Here is a 17,114-nt window from a genome sequence, read left to right as displayed (position 1 = left end):
CATGTATTTGAGGCCTTTCCAAGTTTTTTTTTTTTTTGTGGTTGACTTCCAGTTTCACAGCGTTGTGATGTGAAAATATGCATAATGTGATCTCAATCATTTTGTACTTGTTGAGGGCTGATTGGTGACCCAGTATGTGATTTATTCTGGAGAATGTTTCATGTGCACTTGAGAAGAATGTGTATTCTGCTGCTTTAGGAGGGAATGTTTTGCATATATCTGTTATGTCCATCTGGTCCAGTGTGTTATTCAAATCCATTGTTTTATTTTGTTGTTGTTCAATTTCTGCTTAGATGATATGTCCATTGCTGTAGTGGGGTGTTGAAATCCCCTACCACTAAGGTATTGTTATTAATAAGTTTCTTTATGTTTGTTATTAATTGACATATATTTGAGTTCAAGTTGGGGGCATAAATATTTACAATCGTTAGAACTTCTTGGTAGATAGTACCCTTAATTATGATCTGATGCCCTTCTTCATCTCTTGTTACAGTCATTGGTTTAAAATCTAGTTTGTGTGATATAAGTATGGCTACCCTAGCTTTCTTTTGAAGTCCGTTAGCATGATGGATGGCTCTCCATCCCCTCGCTTTCAAAATGCATGTGTTCTTAGGTTTAAAATGAGTCTCTTGTAGCCAGTATATAGATGTATCTTGTTTTTTATCCATTCTGTTACCCCATGTCTTTTGATTGGAGCATTTAGTCAATTTATATTCAGGTTGGTTATTTAAAGATATGAGTTTATCCTGCTTTCTCCTCTAAGGTTTTGATGGTTTCCTGTCTCACATTCAGGTCCTTTATCCATTTTGAGTTTATTTTTGTGAATGGTGTGAGAAAGTGGTCTAGTTTCAACCTTCTGCATGTTGCTGTCCAGTTCTCCCAGCACCATTTGTTAAAGAGACTGTCTTTTTTCCATTGGATGTTCTTTCCTGCTTTGTCAAAGATGAGTTGGCCATACGTTTGTGGGTCTAGTTCTGGGGTTTCTATTCTATTCCATTGGTCTATGTGTCTGTTTTTGTGTCAATACCATGCTGTCTTGATGATGACAGCTTTGTAGTAGAGGCTAAAGTCTGGGATTGTGATGCCTCCTGCTTTGGTCTTCTTCTTCAAAATTACTTTGGCTATTTGGGGCCTTTTGTGGTTCCAATATGAATTTTAGGATGGCTTGTTCTAGTTTCGAGAAGAATGCTGGTGGAATTTTGATTGGGATTGCATTGAATGTGTAGATGGCTTTGGGTAGTATTGACATTTTGACAATATTTATTCTTCCAATCCATGAGCAGGGAATGTCTTTCCATTTCTTTATATCTTCTTCAATTACCTTCATAAGCTTTCTATAGTTTTCAGCATACAGATCTTTTACATCTTTGGTTAGATTTATTCCTAGGTATTTTATGCTTCTTGGTGCAATAGTGAATGGGATCAGTTTCTTTACTTGTCTTTCTCTTGCTTCCTTGTTAGTGTATAAGAATGCAACTGATTTCTGTACATTGATTTTGTATCCTGCAACTTTGCTGAATTCATGTATCAGTTCTAGCAGACTTTTGGTGGAGTCTATCGGATTTTCCATGTATAGTATCATGTCATCTGCAAAAAGCGAAAGCTTGACTTCATCTTTGTCAATTTGGATGCCTTTGATTTCCTTTTGTTGTCTGATTGCTGATGCTAGAATTCCCAACACTATGTTAAACAACAGCAGTGAGAGTGGGCATCCCTGTCGTGTTCCTGATCTCAGGGAAAAAGCTCTCAATTTTTCCCCATTGAGGATGATGTTAGCTGTGGGCTTTTCATAAATGGCTTTTATGATGTTTAAGTATGTTCCTTCTATCCCGACTTTCTCAAGGGTTTTTATTAAGAAAAGGTGCTGGATTTTGTCAAAGGCCTTTTCTGCATTGATTGACAGGATCATATGGTTCTTCTCTTTTTTTTTGTTAATGTGATGTATCACGTCGATTGATTTGCGAATGTTCAACCAGCCCTGCATCCCAGGAATGAATCCCACTTGATCATGGTGAATAATTCTTTTTATATGCCGTTGAATTCGATTTGCTAGTATCTTATTGAGAATTTTTGCATCCATATTCATCAGGGATTTTGGCCTGTAGTTCTCTTTTGTTACTGGGTCTCTGTCTGGTTTAGGAATCAAAGTAATACTGGCTTCATAGAATGAGTCTGGAAGTTTTCCTTCCCTTTCTATTTCTTGGAATAGCTTGAGAAGGATAGATATTATCTCTGCTTTAAACGTCTGGTAGAACTCCCTTGGGAAGCCATCTGGTCTTGGACTCTTATTTGTTGGGTGATTTTTGATAACCGATTGAATTTCTTCGCTGGTTATGGGTCTGTTCAAGCTTTCTATTTCCTCTTGATTGAGTTTTGGAAGAGTGTGGGTGTTTAGGAATTTGTCCATTTCTTCCAGGTTGTCCAATTTGTTGGCATGTAATTTTTCAAAGTATTCCCTGATAATTGTTTGTATCTCTGAGGGATTGGTTGTAATAATCCCATTTTCATTCATGACTTTATCTATTTGGGTCATCTCCCTTTTCTTTTTGAGAAGCCTGGCTAGAGGTTTTTCAATTTTGTTTATTTTTTCAAAAAACCAACTCTTGGTTTGTTGATCTGCTCTACAGGAAAACAAGAATTCTGAGGCATATTCCTGTTGAGTTTTCTCATGTTTAAAACAAAGCTAACTGTACCTCTTAAATTAAATGAGATGTAAAAATATCTGACATAGATATATTTGTATATATATATATATATGTATATATATATATATATTAGATTTTATTTTTGATCCGTTTTAAATCCCCCAATATCTTTACAAAATCAAAGCATAACATTTGGCTTAAAAATGAAATGGAACAGGGAACGTATAATGGAAAGTGGCAATACTCTGCCCCAGAGGTGACTACTTTGAATCATTTTTATTTTTAGTTCCTTTTTTTTAACTAATTATATCTTCAAATTTCTAAACAATACCTTTACTCAGCTATTTATTTGTTTATTAATTATAGACATTATCAATTGACACTTTACTCTGGCAGATGAAGGTTTTGTTCATTTACACACACTTCCTTAGCCCCACTCTATATGCCCAATATCATTACTCCATTTTATTTAGCCTTTTTACTGATTGCCTTTGTTAATATTATTATTTGTTATGTTTGTATTAGTTGTTTATTGCTGTGCAACAAATTGCACTAAAATTTAGTGACTTACAACAGCAATAAAGATTTATTGTCTCATACAGTTTCTGGGGGTCAGGACTTTGGGAGCAAATTGTCTTGGTGGTTCTGGCTCATGAGATTGTAGTCAAGATGTCAGCTGGAACTACAGTCATCTGAAAACTTGACCAGGGTTTTGAGAATCTGCTTCGAAAATAGCTCACTCACATGGATGGTGAGTTGTTGCTGTTTGCAGGAGAACTTTCATCCTTGCCATGTGGACTTCTTCATAGAGCTATGTAATTGTCTTCACTAGAAGACATTAGGTTCCCCCAGAGTAAGTGATCCAAGAAAAGACCAAGTGGAATCGTCTTCATGTTTTATGGACTGCCCTTGGAAGTCATACAGCATCATTTCTGCAAATTCTCTTGATTATATAGGTCAACCCTGTTTAATATGGAAGAGGACCACACAGGGTCAAGGATAACAGAAATAGGATCACCTAGGAAGCTGCCTCCACAGTCTTCCTTCTAGTCTCCCATGATTCACATCTCTCTTATATGGTAAAGAAAATAAATACCCCTTATCCCTTTATAGTACCTACTGGAAGCTTAGGATCTTGCCATTTAAATTAGGTGTAGGTGTAGGTGTGGGTACTTGAGTACAGGTCCTAGAGTATAATTCCTGTTAATCTGAAGACCTGTGAACTAAAGAGACTAATTATCTGCTCCACATAGCCAATGTACAATGATGGGACAGACATAGAATAACCATAATAGACTCATTCGAAAAGGGGTAAAAGTGATCATTGGTCCAAACCATTTAGAAATCCAGTTGGAATTTTCTTGACTTGATAATTTCTTGACTTAGTTCTACTCTTTTTCTGGAATAAATCTCCATACTTGTGGCTCTGCTTTCTGATTTACTATAGCCATCCTCTGGATGATCCTATATTTTCCATAAAAGATTGCCTGTGTTTCTAGCTGAATAATCTCTTTGCTTACTTTCTGCCTATAAATTTGTGGTTCCAGTCCTTTTTTACCCCATATTGTTTCTTTCCCTTTCAATCTAAGCCAGCAATATTTCTTCTGGAATAATTTGCTTTTTGGGGATTCACTCCATTGGGCAGAAGATAGGCAACATAGGAGTTTCTTTATGATGAGTTCTTCATCTTGATTTTCCACTAACATTGTTGAGAGATAACACCATTAAGCTTCTAGAAAGCTTAATATCCTTAACACCCTTAACACCTAGAAAGCTCTATTACTTAAAGTATCATCATAGATTTTTGTGGGATGTTAAAAGGGTTTTATAGCCAAACACTTGGCTTTACCTTTAGAAACTTTTTCTGACAGTGTCCAAGATTGTAATGTTTTCCTAGAAGCCATATCTTAATTTAACATTGTTTTCCACCTCAGGAGGTTAGAAAATTTCAAAACCTGGCTTCATCAAGTTTTGGCTTCTTTCTTTTCTAGCTTATCTTTTTCCTCTTATATTTCAATATAAGCTGTAAGAAGAAACAAAGTGACTCTATCAACTCCTTGTCTGGAAATCTTCATTAGATCACTCAGTTCATTAGGGACATTTTTTGTTTTCCATATTAATTCAAGCAGCAATATTGTTATTTTCTGTCACTATATAACAAGGATTCCGATTTCTCAGTTTTCATAACATTTTCCTTAGTTCCTTTAAACTCTCACCAGCAGCCTCCTCAAAGTCTATCCAGGGTCTACTAAAAGTCACTTCAAGGCTCTTTAGGTTTTCACTAACATTCTTTTTAAAGTCATTGCAGCCTTGACCCACTTCCCAGTTCTGAAGCTATGCCCAACTAAAGAGGTATGCATTATGGCAACACCTCACTTCTAGTAATAAAGTCTGTATCAATTATCTATTGTTACTGAATATTACAATCATGAGATCAACCCTGAATTGGGCTCTGCACTGAATGTGGAACCTGCTTGAGATTCTCTCTTTCCTTCCTCTGTCCCTCCCCCACTCATGCTCACATGAACACACTCTCTCTCAAAAGAAAATAAAAATTAAAAGAATTTAATTAAAAAAAATAAAAGAATGGGTAGAATATTCAATGGGAAGTGAACAGAAAGGATTTTGTTAAGAAGGTAATACTTAGGCTGTATCTTGAAAGATGAGCAGGTACTTACCAAGTCAATGGTGGGTAAAGGGTCAGGAATTTCCAGGCAGGAGAACCAAAGTAGCATGATGCCTTTAAAGAAACTTGAAAGAGTTTGAGATGGCATAATTGTAGAGTTATGGGGGTATAGAATGAGGAGGGAGAATGGAGCAGTATCCAAATCATAGAAAACCTTATATGACAGGTTACAGAGTTTTGACTTTATCTTGTGGGCAATGGGATTCCATTAAAGGGTTTTAATCAAGACAGCTGCATGATCATAATTATGTGTTAGATATATTACATTGGTTATGGTATAGAGAATGGGTTGAGGCATTAGAGCCTAGGAAGCTAGTTACACTACTGTTGTTATATTTCAATTGTAGGATAATGATTACATCATCTTGTAGGAGATTAGAACATGCCATTCCAAAATATGCCTCTCTGGCATAAGGATTATTTTGAGCTCAAGGCAATTGAAAGAAAGGGCACAGGAAAAGCTCTCTGCCTTCTTCCTACCTACCTGTAAACAAGACAATAAAGTCCCCTTGTGAAGATGTCCCCCTAGCCCTTACCTGTACCAGGGAAGGAATAACAATTTTACCACCAGAGATGAGATGGCACTGAAAGTCTACACAAACAAACCATACTAACTACTTGTTTTATTTTTAAGGTTACATGGGGTTATAAGGGTAGAGTCTTAATTTAAAAAGTTTTAATGTTTATTTATTTTTGAGAAAGAAAGAGAGACAGAGTGCAAGCAGGGGAGGGCAAAGAGAAGGAGACACAGAATCCAAATCAGGCTCTGGCTCCGAGTTGTCAGCACAGAGCCAGACGTGGGGCTTGAACCCACGAATTGTGAGATCATGACCTGAGCCAAACACTTAACTGACATTTGACTGAGGCTTGTCCAAGGGCATATAGGACAGAGAGGAATATGGAGTCAAGTCTCCTGATTTCTAGTCCAGTGTTCTTTTTGGCATATTATTTCTCCATGCATTTAAACACAGAAACAAAAGCCAAGAACATTGTTTTATAGGTGTTTCTTCGCAAGTAAAAATTACATCAAATTATAGTCATTTCAAGCTAAGAAAAAGAAAGGTGAGTGAATCCTATCAGACTCTTATCTTTTAAACTCATACAGACTTAGGGAAGGTTGTTGAAATAAAGTTTATTTAAACTTTTAAGTTTTATTACTAATTTATAGACCCTTTAAGCCTATAACAAATATTTCCTTAGAAAAATCATTCTGAGAGCCCATAACCCTGATCAAGTCTTTGCCCTGCCGACACGTTTATTTTTGGCAGGCAAGAGTCTTGGTTTTGAAAAACTTTTAGGGTGAATAGATGAAATAAATGAAAATTGAATAAATGAAAATTCTTTTAATTAGCATATCTGTTCTTTTTTGAAAAATTGGTCAAAATAAGTTATAAGTATGGTACTTAGAAATAGCTCTCTTAGACAAGTACATAAATGGTTTAAAAGACTTCCCAGAGATGTTAGAATACTAAAAATATTTTCTTTATATACTTAGGCAAAATAATTTAGCCTCAAAATTAGGGCAGTTCAAATTAATGAGCTTTTATAGTCTTTTCAAATGTGATCTACATTATACCTGGCATTTTTAAAGAAGCAAAATCGAATATGCCAAGTATTAGATGTGTTGTTAACATTTAATAAATACCAAAGAAAATAAGACCACTTCCCACTAAAAGAATAATTTGGATTTTGTAGGATCACTTTCTTTCCAAAATGAATTCATAAAAGACCAAGATTCTTTAGAAGAGTTAATTTTTGAAACTCTTAAGAAAATAAGAAATTAAAATTTTAGTTTATATACTTTTTATACTTAAAAACACTACTCCAAGAAAAAGAATCTCTTTATAAAAACAATGGTTTAACCAACTCATATCTTTTGAGCATTGACTATTTATAAAGTATTGTCTTAGGTTGGGCAGAGAGAGAAGTTGAGGTAGGTGTGACTGAAACAGACTTCCTAACTTTAAGAAGCTTACATTCTGCTAGAGGAGATAAGACATATGAAGAAATATCCTTAATGCAAAATAATTATGATGTGTCAAAAGACAGACAAAAACACAAGGATATAGGCATCAGGGATGCAGCAGCAAGCAAACAAAATCCTTATTTTTAAGGAGATTTCATTCTATTGGGATGTTACATTGTATATAAGTAATGTATATCCATATCTGTATCCACACTTATCTATATGTGTATATAATGTCAAGTGCAGACTAAAGTGAAGAGAGTGACACTATTTTAGATAGGGTGTTCTGAGAAGGCCTCTTCTGATACTGTGCTATTTGAGACTTGAGAGAAGAAAGAAAATGAATCAGGAGGAATAACGGGCGAACAAGAGCATGCTGGGCACATGAGGAGAAAATTCCAGAGACATTTCAGTGTGTCTAGAGCTTAGTGTTGGGGGAGGTAGTCATGAGAAGGTTGGTTAAGAATGTGACTGGAAAGGTAACTGAGGCTAGATCATCACCCCCAATGGCAAGGGCTTTGTTGTTTCTTTAAAGGACACTGGCTTTTGCTCTGAATAAGATGGGAACCACTGGAGAGCTTTGACTAAAGCAATGACATAATAACTTGAGTTCTAAAGGATTACTCTGATTGCTATGGGGGATAAGTGCAGAGGAAGGAAGACCATTAGGAGGATGTATTAGTTAACTAGGAATGTGTAACAAATTGCCAGACAAAAAACTAGGTGGCTTAAAACAAGAAATGTATTCTCTCACTGTTTTGGAGGCTAGAAGATGACCTTAGAGTTTACTCCTGGAGGGTCTGAGGAACAACTGATTTCATGCCTTTCTTTTAACTTTTAGTGGTAGTCAGCAATCCTTAGTGTTTCTTGGATTACAGACATATCACTCAAATCTCTAGCTCCCTTTTCACAGGGGCTTTCTTTCTGTGTCTATATCTATTTCTATTTTTTTTTTGTCTCTAAGATTATTTGTCATTGGATTTAAGACCCACTCTAAGCCAAGAAAATCTCAAGATCTTTAACTGAATTGCATTGGCAAAGACCCTTCCTCCAAATAACGTCACATGCTGAGCTTCTGGATAGACATGTATTGTGGCGTGACTATTTAACCAACTGCCGGGAGTGTTTGAGTAATTCAGACCAAAGGCATTAGAGTGATGGGGGGAAAATTCAGATTCTAAGGTTCTTGAAGGCAAAAAGGGGGTATATCTGTTTTGTTTGCTTTGTGTGCTCAGGCAACAGAAAAATGCCTGGCACATATGAGGTGCTCCACAAATGTTTGTTGGAATAATCTGTATTTTATCCTCCACTTATCAGAAGGCCATGACATCAGCAATAGACCAGGGCCAGGAAACTCCCTTGCTTTACTGAGGTATGCCAGTTTAACTCAGGCCCTTCCCCACGAGGTCCTCAAAGGCTCTTCCTGTCCCTTCTTTAACCTCCTTTAACCTTGACTGTCACTTCTTAAGTGAGCACTTGTGATGTTAGGTTCTCTGTAGGAGTCTTTTATCTCTTGTATTTTTACCAATTTATTACTTGTTTGCAGAGTGCTCAAGGAGCATTTCCTACCTTTGCATTCAGCAAAACAAAAACTAGCATTGTATGGCTGTAATCCCTCACAATTGGATTGACTGACGATTGATCCTCTGGACAATCCAGAACAGCCTAAGAAGCTAAAGATCTTTGACCTTTGTGATTACTCCTGTAGCTAGAGGAGGAGGGGGTTTATGTCTACAACTCAAAGATACCTGTGTCTAATAATATCATTATACTTGTAATCTGTGCTGAAGGTTTTGTCTTTTTCATTTATGATTTCTCTCTGAATTAAGGGAGAAGCTGGCTCTATTCCTTAATTCCCATGTTTTTAATTCAGTAACATCATTTCCTGGAGGTCCCTGTTAGGGCAATGGTTATTAGACTCGGCTAACACATGGAAATAACACATTTTTATTTAACCATAAAAATGCTTGTGTCCCATCCTTAGAGATTTTGATTTAGTTCATAGGGGGTATGGCTGGGCACATGAATTTGTCAAATCTCCCCAGTTAATTATAATATACAGTAAAGTTTGAGAACCATTGTCTTTATGGAGTGTGTAGGACAGGCTTCAGCTGATACCAATTATTTATTTTAGTGGGCCTTTTGCCGGTCTCTGCACTTTTTGTATGAAAAAACCAGCAAGCTAGATAATCCTACAGGGAACTCCCTAATGCCAAACCCACATGTTGCTTTAGAGCCAGCTGTAGTCACATGCAAATCACACTCAGGAATTATGAGAAAGAATTTGACCGCATATAACCTTCCTCTGCCCATCCACCCCCCACACCCACTTGGGAATTTTACTGTGTAAATACTATTCTTCATGCTTGGTCTAAAGTAAGTAACTGACTCGATCAGTTTTCAGGAGAGACAGCCAATGCAAGAGTTAAAGTAGCATGACAATAATTTTCCCTTCATAAACATTAGAGAAGCTAAGATAGTCATCTTTAATTGTTTCTTAGGCCAAGGAAGAGCTGGCTCCTCTGACCACGATTGTTTCTATTTTTCCTTACACACTTAAATTTAGTGGCTTCTAGGGCTACACTAGGAACTTTGGTGTTTTTGCACTTTAGACTTTGTCAGATGGAGAAAAGGAGGGAGAAGAGGGTCTGGACTGGGCCCACATGGGGTATACTGAGAGGCAAACATTGGGATTTCATGGTTTCAAGTTTCCCAGGGACTACAAAATAACTATGTTCTGCTGCTCTCTAGTAATAATTCTAATTAGATACAACTACACACAAATTAACTAACAAAAATATACTTTAGCAATTTTTAAATTGTACTGGATATGTTTAATTATTCAACAAACCACCTAGACTGATTCCCAGTTCCCAGTCTCTCTCTCTCTCTCTCTCTCCCACACCCAATGACTCTCAGCAGCTCTGCTAGCTAGGCACATAAGCTTTATAAGTCTCAGATTAGGAGATAGTATGCCTTTGAAAGTCTTTGAAACAATTACCTTAGGAGATGTCCATGTTCCTCACCAACTCTGAAGGATACAGGAAAAAATAGAAACTACTCACAAGAATTCACATATGCTTCAGGAAAAGTGTAAATCCCTTTGCAACTGAACTAACATGAGTTTGCTCCTTGGTGAGTTACAGATAGAGACTATACCAGGTGGAGTTGTGGCACAGAGGAAACCTTATTTGCAGCAAATAAGGAGATCATAGGAAATAATTTCCAAAGCCATAACTCTTACAGCAGGGGTGAGTGGGTTCCTTTTATTTATAAGTAAGATGAATATTCAAAAACTGGAGCTTTGTCATGATATGTAGATTTCGGCATAAAGTCATGCATGCCTCTTAAGGACACATGTTTATACACATATTGTATGTTATGTTAATGAGGTTTATGCTCCTCCTTCAGTGGAGAGGTGAAGATTTTAAACATTATAATGAGGTAGAGGTAATTGTCAAGACACTCCATGGTCCATTTGCGCAGGTGTAAGTCAGTGGTCCAGCTCAAACTGGTGTAGGCCACTGCAGCTCTTCCTGTTGCTTGCCTATAAAGGTTGAAGTTAATATTTTTGTGAAGAAGGGTGGGGGTATTGGTCAATGGTAATCTTGCTCATGACAGTTTTAACCCCATCACTCATATAATGTATGGTTTAAATCCTATAAAAACAACTCAAGAACATGTGTTAGGTCAATCTTTACTCTTAAAACAGCATTGGGAGTTTTGCCACTGATTTATTTTCCTAGCCAGGTAGAAACTGTAGTTTTTACATTCCCTTTGTTCACTTAAAATCCTTAACTACTGAGGATTTTGCATTTCTTTGTTCTAACACCTCCTAGGAAGTTCTACAAGAAGTGTGGTCAGGAAAAAAGTGCCAGTACAACATAAATTGTGGAAAATAACTGGGAGTCTAAAATGACTTCTCCTGTGTCACAAAATCTATGTCTATCTTTCTTTTTCTGGGGACTCCTAACTCTTTCTGGCTACACATTTATTTTCCATAGTTGCTTAGTTTGTTCTGAAGCTACAATTTTACATTATAAGCTATCATTTTACAATGACTGAAGAAACACAAATGTTAATTTTCCAGTTAGTGGTAATCTTGATGATTACCCACATAAGACAGGCCGAGGGCAAAGTACAAGCTAGAACATACACCCGTCCCCCAGGTGGGATATATATGATATTCCTCGGATACTCCTCGCTGCCCCAAAACAGGAAAGGACAAAAAAATGGTTAAGCCAGTAAAAGTCTCTGCCAGTTTACAAGAAAAAGACGATTCCATCAATAGCCTAAAGTCCAGGAACTCCCTCCCTACTATCTTAATGTTAATACTTTGCTAGAGGAAAAAACAACCTCAATTTGACAATATCTAGGCCTCCAGTAATCTATGAATCTTTAGCATATAAAAGTCTCTTTGGAAACTTCCCTTTGGACTTAACCTCCCCCAAGTCCATAGTATGTAACCAGCCATTCTTCACAACCCCAGTGCAGCTCTTTCTGCCCACAAGTCCTGTCCCCATGCTTTAATAAAATCACCTTTTTGGGGCGCCTGGGTGGCGCAGTCGGTTAAGCGTCCGACTTCAGCCAGGTCACGATCTCGCGGTCCGTGAGTTTGAGCCCCGCGTCAGGCTCTGGGCTGATGGCTCGGAGCCTGGAGCCTGTTTCCGATTCTGTGTCTCCCTCTCTCTCTGCCCCTCCCCCGTTCATGCTCTGTCTCTCTCTGTCCCAAAAATAAAAAAACAAACAAACAAACAAACAAAAAAACGTTGAATAAAATCACCTTTTTGCACCAAAGACATCTTCAAGAATTCTTTCTTGGCCATCAGGTTTGAACCCCCACAATCACCCAAAACTTTATCATTCGGTGTCCTTATGTGAGGCTTTGAGTCTTTTCATCTGGACTTTGAACCGGTGCAAACTTGGTGAGTACTTTCTTTTTTCCTCTTTTACTCTCATTTCAGGGGCTTTTCAAGAAGTATGGTCTTATTGGAACACGTTCAAGTCAATTGCTCAGGCAATCCTTTGGCCTGTGGCTACTCTATGGGGAAAAGAAAGCCTGCCTTTAGGCTGGAAGTTAGTACCCTGGCCAGAATGTTGATGCCCTCTCTTTATTCCTGTCCTTATGCAAAGTTGTCTGTCTTGGGCACTGGACAGCAACCTAAGTTATCAGGACAGCTACCAATCTTAAGACTCCCATGTGAGATTTCCTCCTCATTGGTCTAATGTGATTCCCTGCATATCCCTGATCTGGCCACTCTCCTGGGAGCTGGCTGAAACAAGTACCTGATTGAATTAAAACCCAACAAGGAACAGTTTTCTAGGAAGCTGGCTGTAAAGACTATATGTGCTGGAATGTCACTTTAGACCACGATGGATTTCTATCTGTGCTGATTTCTGTCAATGCCCTCTACTAACTAAAATTACAAAATTTGGTAATTCCCCATTATAAAACTTTTCCAGTACTTTCCATGGTTTAAAAATGGTTGTTTCCTCATGGCCTTCTCAGCAAGGCAAACTTGGACCATACTCAGGCATCAATCTGTAGTTTAGAATGCAATGGGAAAGCAGGGGGGATGCTATCATCCCTCCTCAGGGGCCCTTAAAGGCTGGTCAGTGATCATAGTGACTTCATTAGAGGGATGCCTCAGGTTGTTTTGATACCAGGAACCTCTGACATATCCTGTGCATGGGATGCCACCCAGGAGTTGAGGGGGGGGTGGCAGAGAGGGGGAAGGTGGATTCTCATGGTAATGGACCTTCTCTTTCTCTCTAAGAGGAACATGGGAGCTTCTCTTCAGTCTCCAAGGACTCTCCCTTGGGATGTTTTTTTAACCCACTGGAAATAATTTAGATTACAAAATGTAGAAAAGGACTGATCTCCTTGTAATACTGCATGGTCTTAGTAAACAGAGCAAATGGACAGAGGTACCCTAGGTCCAGGCCTTCATGGCTCTCCCTGGACCCAAGGACCTCTTGCAGAACATGTTTTGTCAGTAATCAAGTCTGTAAACTCCCTCCTAATATATTGAATGATAATTATTTAAATAACCTCCTGATGATGAGGTTTTGGGGTGATGGTGGGGTGTGGAGCTGATGGCCAAGAAAGAATTCTTGAGACATTTTTGATGCAAAAAAAAAGGTGATTTTATTGAAGTGTGGGGACAGGACCCATGGGAAGGAAGAACTACCCTGGGACCCTGAGGAGAGACTGATTATATACTTGGGAGTTGGGGGGAGGTAAAGTCAAGGGGAAGGTTCCAAAGAGATTTTCATATGCTAAAGAAGACTAATTGGAGGAATAGCAATTGTCAAGCTTAGGTTGTTTTTCCCTCTAGCAAAGCATTGACATTAAGACAGTAGGGAGTTCCTAGAGAAAAGTTTTACTCTGCCTTCCTCAAGCAGGTTATAAGGAAATTTAATTTTATCTGCCATTTCGTTCTGTCTTTGTTCCCACATCACTGACAGAACTCAGGCACTGGAAGAAATATAGGCCATCCCTAACAAAGGGGATGATGACCTTTTCTCTTTGTTCATTCCCCTAATAGATGTGAGGTCTTCTCCTTCATTCATCTCCCGTGTTAATGGCCCTGATAATTGGAACCACTTGTGGTTAGTCTACCTCAGGATGGGTACTGTAAGGAATATTCCCAAGCAGCTGCTGAAACTCCACTTTTTTGGGGGAAGTTCCCTATCTTTTCTTGCCTGACATGGACTGCCTAATTCCACTAGTTGGTGGGGGGAGGAGACATGACGTCTGTTCCTCTTCCCTAGATAAGGTTTAGAACCTGTCTAAGACAAGGTTTAGAACTGGGGATTCTCTTTGTATTCCTTCTGCTGGCATCTCACCTCTTTTGCCTTTTTCTCCCCCTCTTTCTGTTTCTGCACCACCTTGGGTATGGCCTACATAACTGGTTCCTATACCATCCTCAGTGCCTCAGGCACCATTTGCTCCTCCCACCCTCAATGCCTAGGAGTGAAGAGCACCCACTTGGACCGCCCACTTCAGATCCCCCCATTGATGTCTTAGGTAAAACCTGACAATGGGAAACAGATTGTCTTTTCAGTGGACACAGGTGAAATATATTCGGTGATCATGAAAGGGCGGGCCTATGCCGGCCGACTCCATCTTGTTCTGTGTCCTTCACCTTGACCACACCTCCTCCCCTTGAGTAAACCCCCCCCCCCCACCTGCCTAACAGGACTTGGACCCTTCCCCAGCCAATAGGCTGAGGCCATAGCCATTACCTCACTAACTGCCCCTAGGCCCCAATATAACCTTTGTCCTTTTGAAACTCGCTCTCTCTCCCTGGTATCTCACCGCTGTGTCGGTGCAGATAGGGGATCGAGCTCAAGCTAGCTCGAATAAAGGCTCTTTTGCTTTTGCATCAGACTCGGCTCCCTGGCGGTCTTTGGGGATCACGAATTCTGGGCATAACATTTGGGGGCTCGACCTGGGATCCCCAAGACCCCCGAGGGACCCCCAACCCGGAGAGCCTGACTGGCCATGGTTAGTGTCTGTTTGTTCTGTCTTTTCTGTGTGAGCTCATTTCTGGAATTCTGGTAGTTCCCGACGCGGTCTAAGTGGACGCACTGGAGGACCACGGGCCGGGAGTTTCGGAAGACGTTCCGATCCTCCCTTCTGGAGGGACGTGGAATCCCCTCATCTGTTTTTGAGGGACGTGGAATCTCCTCAAAGGTCTGAGACGAGGCGGGTCACTCCCGCTGGTCGGCGTGAGGCCGTCGTCTTTGGAGTGACGTGGAATCCCCTCATCAGTTTTGGAGGGACGTGGAATCCCCTCAAAGGTCTAGGCTAGCTTTCAGTTTTGCTTCCATGGAGTTGGAAGACTTTCTAGGGGCCCTCTGTTTGTCTGTTTTTGTGTTTCTCTGTTTTGTTCTGTGGACTTACTGGACGGACGTTATGGGACAAAATCAGACTACTCCTCTAAGTATTATGATTGATCACTTTAAGGATGTGAGGGGAAGAGCTAACAACCTCAGTGTGGAAGTCCGAAAGGGTCGGTGGCAGTTTTTTTGTTCTAGCGAGTGGCCAACTTTCAATGTCAGATGGCCACCAGAGGGGACCTTCGACCTCCCTACCATCCACCTAGTCAGGAGTATCATCTCTCGGCCTAAGATGGGCCATCTTGATCAGCTCCCTTACATTATCACTTGGCAGGACCTTGTAGAAGACCCACCCTCTTGGCTTAAGCCCTTCCTAGCCCTGCTCCCTCCAGAGCCAAAACCCATTCTTGCTTTGCAGGGGACAAAGAAGAAGAAAAGTCTTACCCAGCCTTCAGCACCCCTCTACCCTGTCCTACAGGGGGGTACTGAAGAAGAATTAATTTTTCCTCCCCCGTATAACCCCTCTAGGATGCCGGAAGAACACCATCCTCCCCCTCCGGGGGAGGCAGACGCAGTTCCGAGAGTGGGAGGTGGAAACGCTCCAGTGGGAAGCCCGCCCTTTACCAGACAAAGGGCTCAGAGGGAGCAATCCGCCTCCACCGCCTACTCCACTACTCTGCCCCTGAGAGCCACCGGACCCCCAGACGCGGAGGGAAATCAGCCCCATCACTATTGGCCTTTTGCCACTAGTGACCTCTACAATTGGAAAGCTCAGAATCCTAAGTTTTCCGAGAAACTGGCAGGGCTTATTGATTTATTAGACTCTGTTCTTTTTACCCATCAGCCCACGTGGGACGATTGCCAGCAGCTTTTGCAGGTCCTGCTCACGCCTGAAGAAAGAGAAAGAATCCTCAATGGGGCCCGAAAACTAGTTCCGGGTGCAGACGGGAATCCCACCACCAACCAGGCTCAGATAGATGCCTCCTTCCCCTTAACTCAGCCCCAGTGGGATTTCAACACGGAAGAAGGTAAGGAGAGGCTCCGGGTCTACCGCCAGACTCTAATGGGGGGTCTCCGAATGGCTGCTAGAAAGCCAACCAATTTGGCCAAGGTAGGAAATGTACAACAGGGAAAAGATGAATCTCTGGCTGCCTTTTTAAAACAGATCATGGAGGCATTCCGTACCTATACCCCCATGGATCCAGAGGCTCCGGAAAGCAAGGCAGCTGTTATCATGGCCTTTGTAAACCAATCGGCCATAGACATTAGGAGAAAATTACAGAAAATAGATAGACTAGGAGAAAAAAGTCTGCAGGACTTACTGGTGGTAGCCGAAAAGGGATATAATAACCGGGAGCCTCCTGAGGACAAGCAGGCTCGTGCCATGGCGGCTGCCAGCAGTAAGCAGACTCAAGACCTGGCCAGAATACTACTAGCTACCATTGCTGACTCCCCCGAGGAACGAGACCGCCGTCTCTGGCAGCTGGCAGATGACACAAGAAAAGGTAAAGGAACCACCAAGGGGGGGGAAGCAGAGGCTGCAGAAGAATCAGTGCACATACTGCAAGGAGATAGGGCATTGAGCCCGAGATTGTCCAAAAAGGGTCGGCGGGTAGGGAAGCAAGACTGATTGAGTAAAAGTCCTAGAGATATATGAACTAAGTGATTAGGGGAGTCGGGGTCGGACCCTCTCTCCAAACCCAGGGTAACTCTTAAAGTGGAAGGGACACCTGTTGACTTCCTGGTCGACACCGGAGCACAACATTCGGTCCTCCGCACCCCACAAGGAATACTAGCCAGCAAGAAGTCCTGGGTACAAGGGGCAACTGGTATGAGCCAGTATTCATGGACTACCTGAAGAACAGTAGATTTGGGAATGGACCGGGTATCCCACTCCTTTATGGTAATACCGGAATGCCCCTACCCGCTGTTAGGACGGGACTTACTGACCAAGATTGGAGCTCAGATAACT

The 17,114-nt window shown here is 40.6% G+C and overlaps 1 protein-coding gene across 1 annotated transcript in view; it reads left to right on the top strand.

Annotated features, from left to right (window-relative positions):
* LOC131506642 (uncharacterized) overlaps nucleotides 1-16,798 on the top strand; it is a 171,926-nt gene extending 155,128 nt beyond the window's left edge. Inside the window, exon 2 of the mRNA XM_058720421.1 lies at nucleotides 15,110-16,798. Within this exon, the coding sequence (XP_058576404.1) occupies nucleotides 15,110-16,772 (1,663 nt within the window). The 3' untranslated portion in view covers nucleotides 16,773-16,798. The remainder of the gene's footprint in view (nucleotides 1-15,109) is intronic.
* The last annotated feature ends 316 nt before the right edge of the window (nucleotides 16,799-17,114 follow it).

The sequence above is a fragment of the Neofelis nebulosa genome, chromosome 3 (assembly GCF_028018385.1).
Source record: "Neofelis nebulosa isolate mNeoNeb1 chromosome 3, mNeoNeb1.pri, whole genome shotgun sequence".
Taxonomy (NCBI): Eukaryota; Metazoa; Chordata; class Mammalia; order Carnivora; family Felidae; genus Neofelis; species Neofelis nebulosa.
This window is presented reverse-complemented; position numbering and strand designations above follow the sequence as displayed.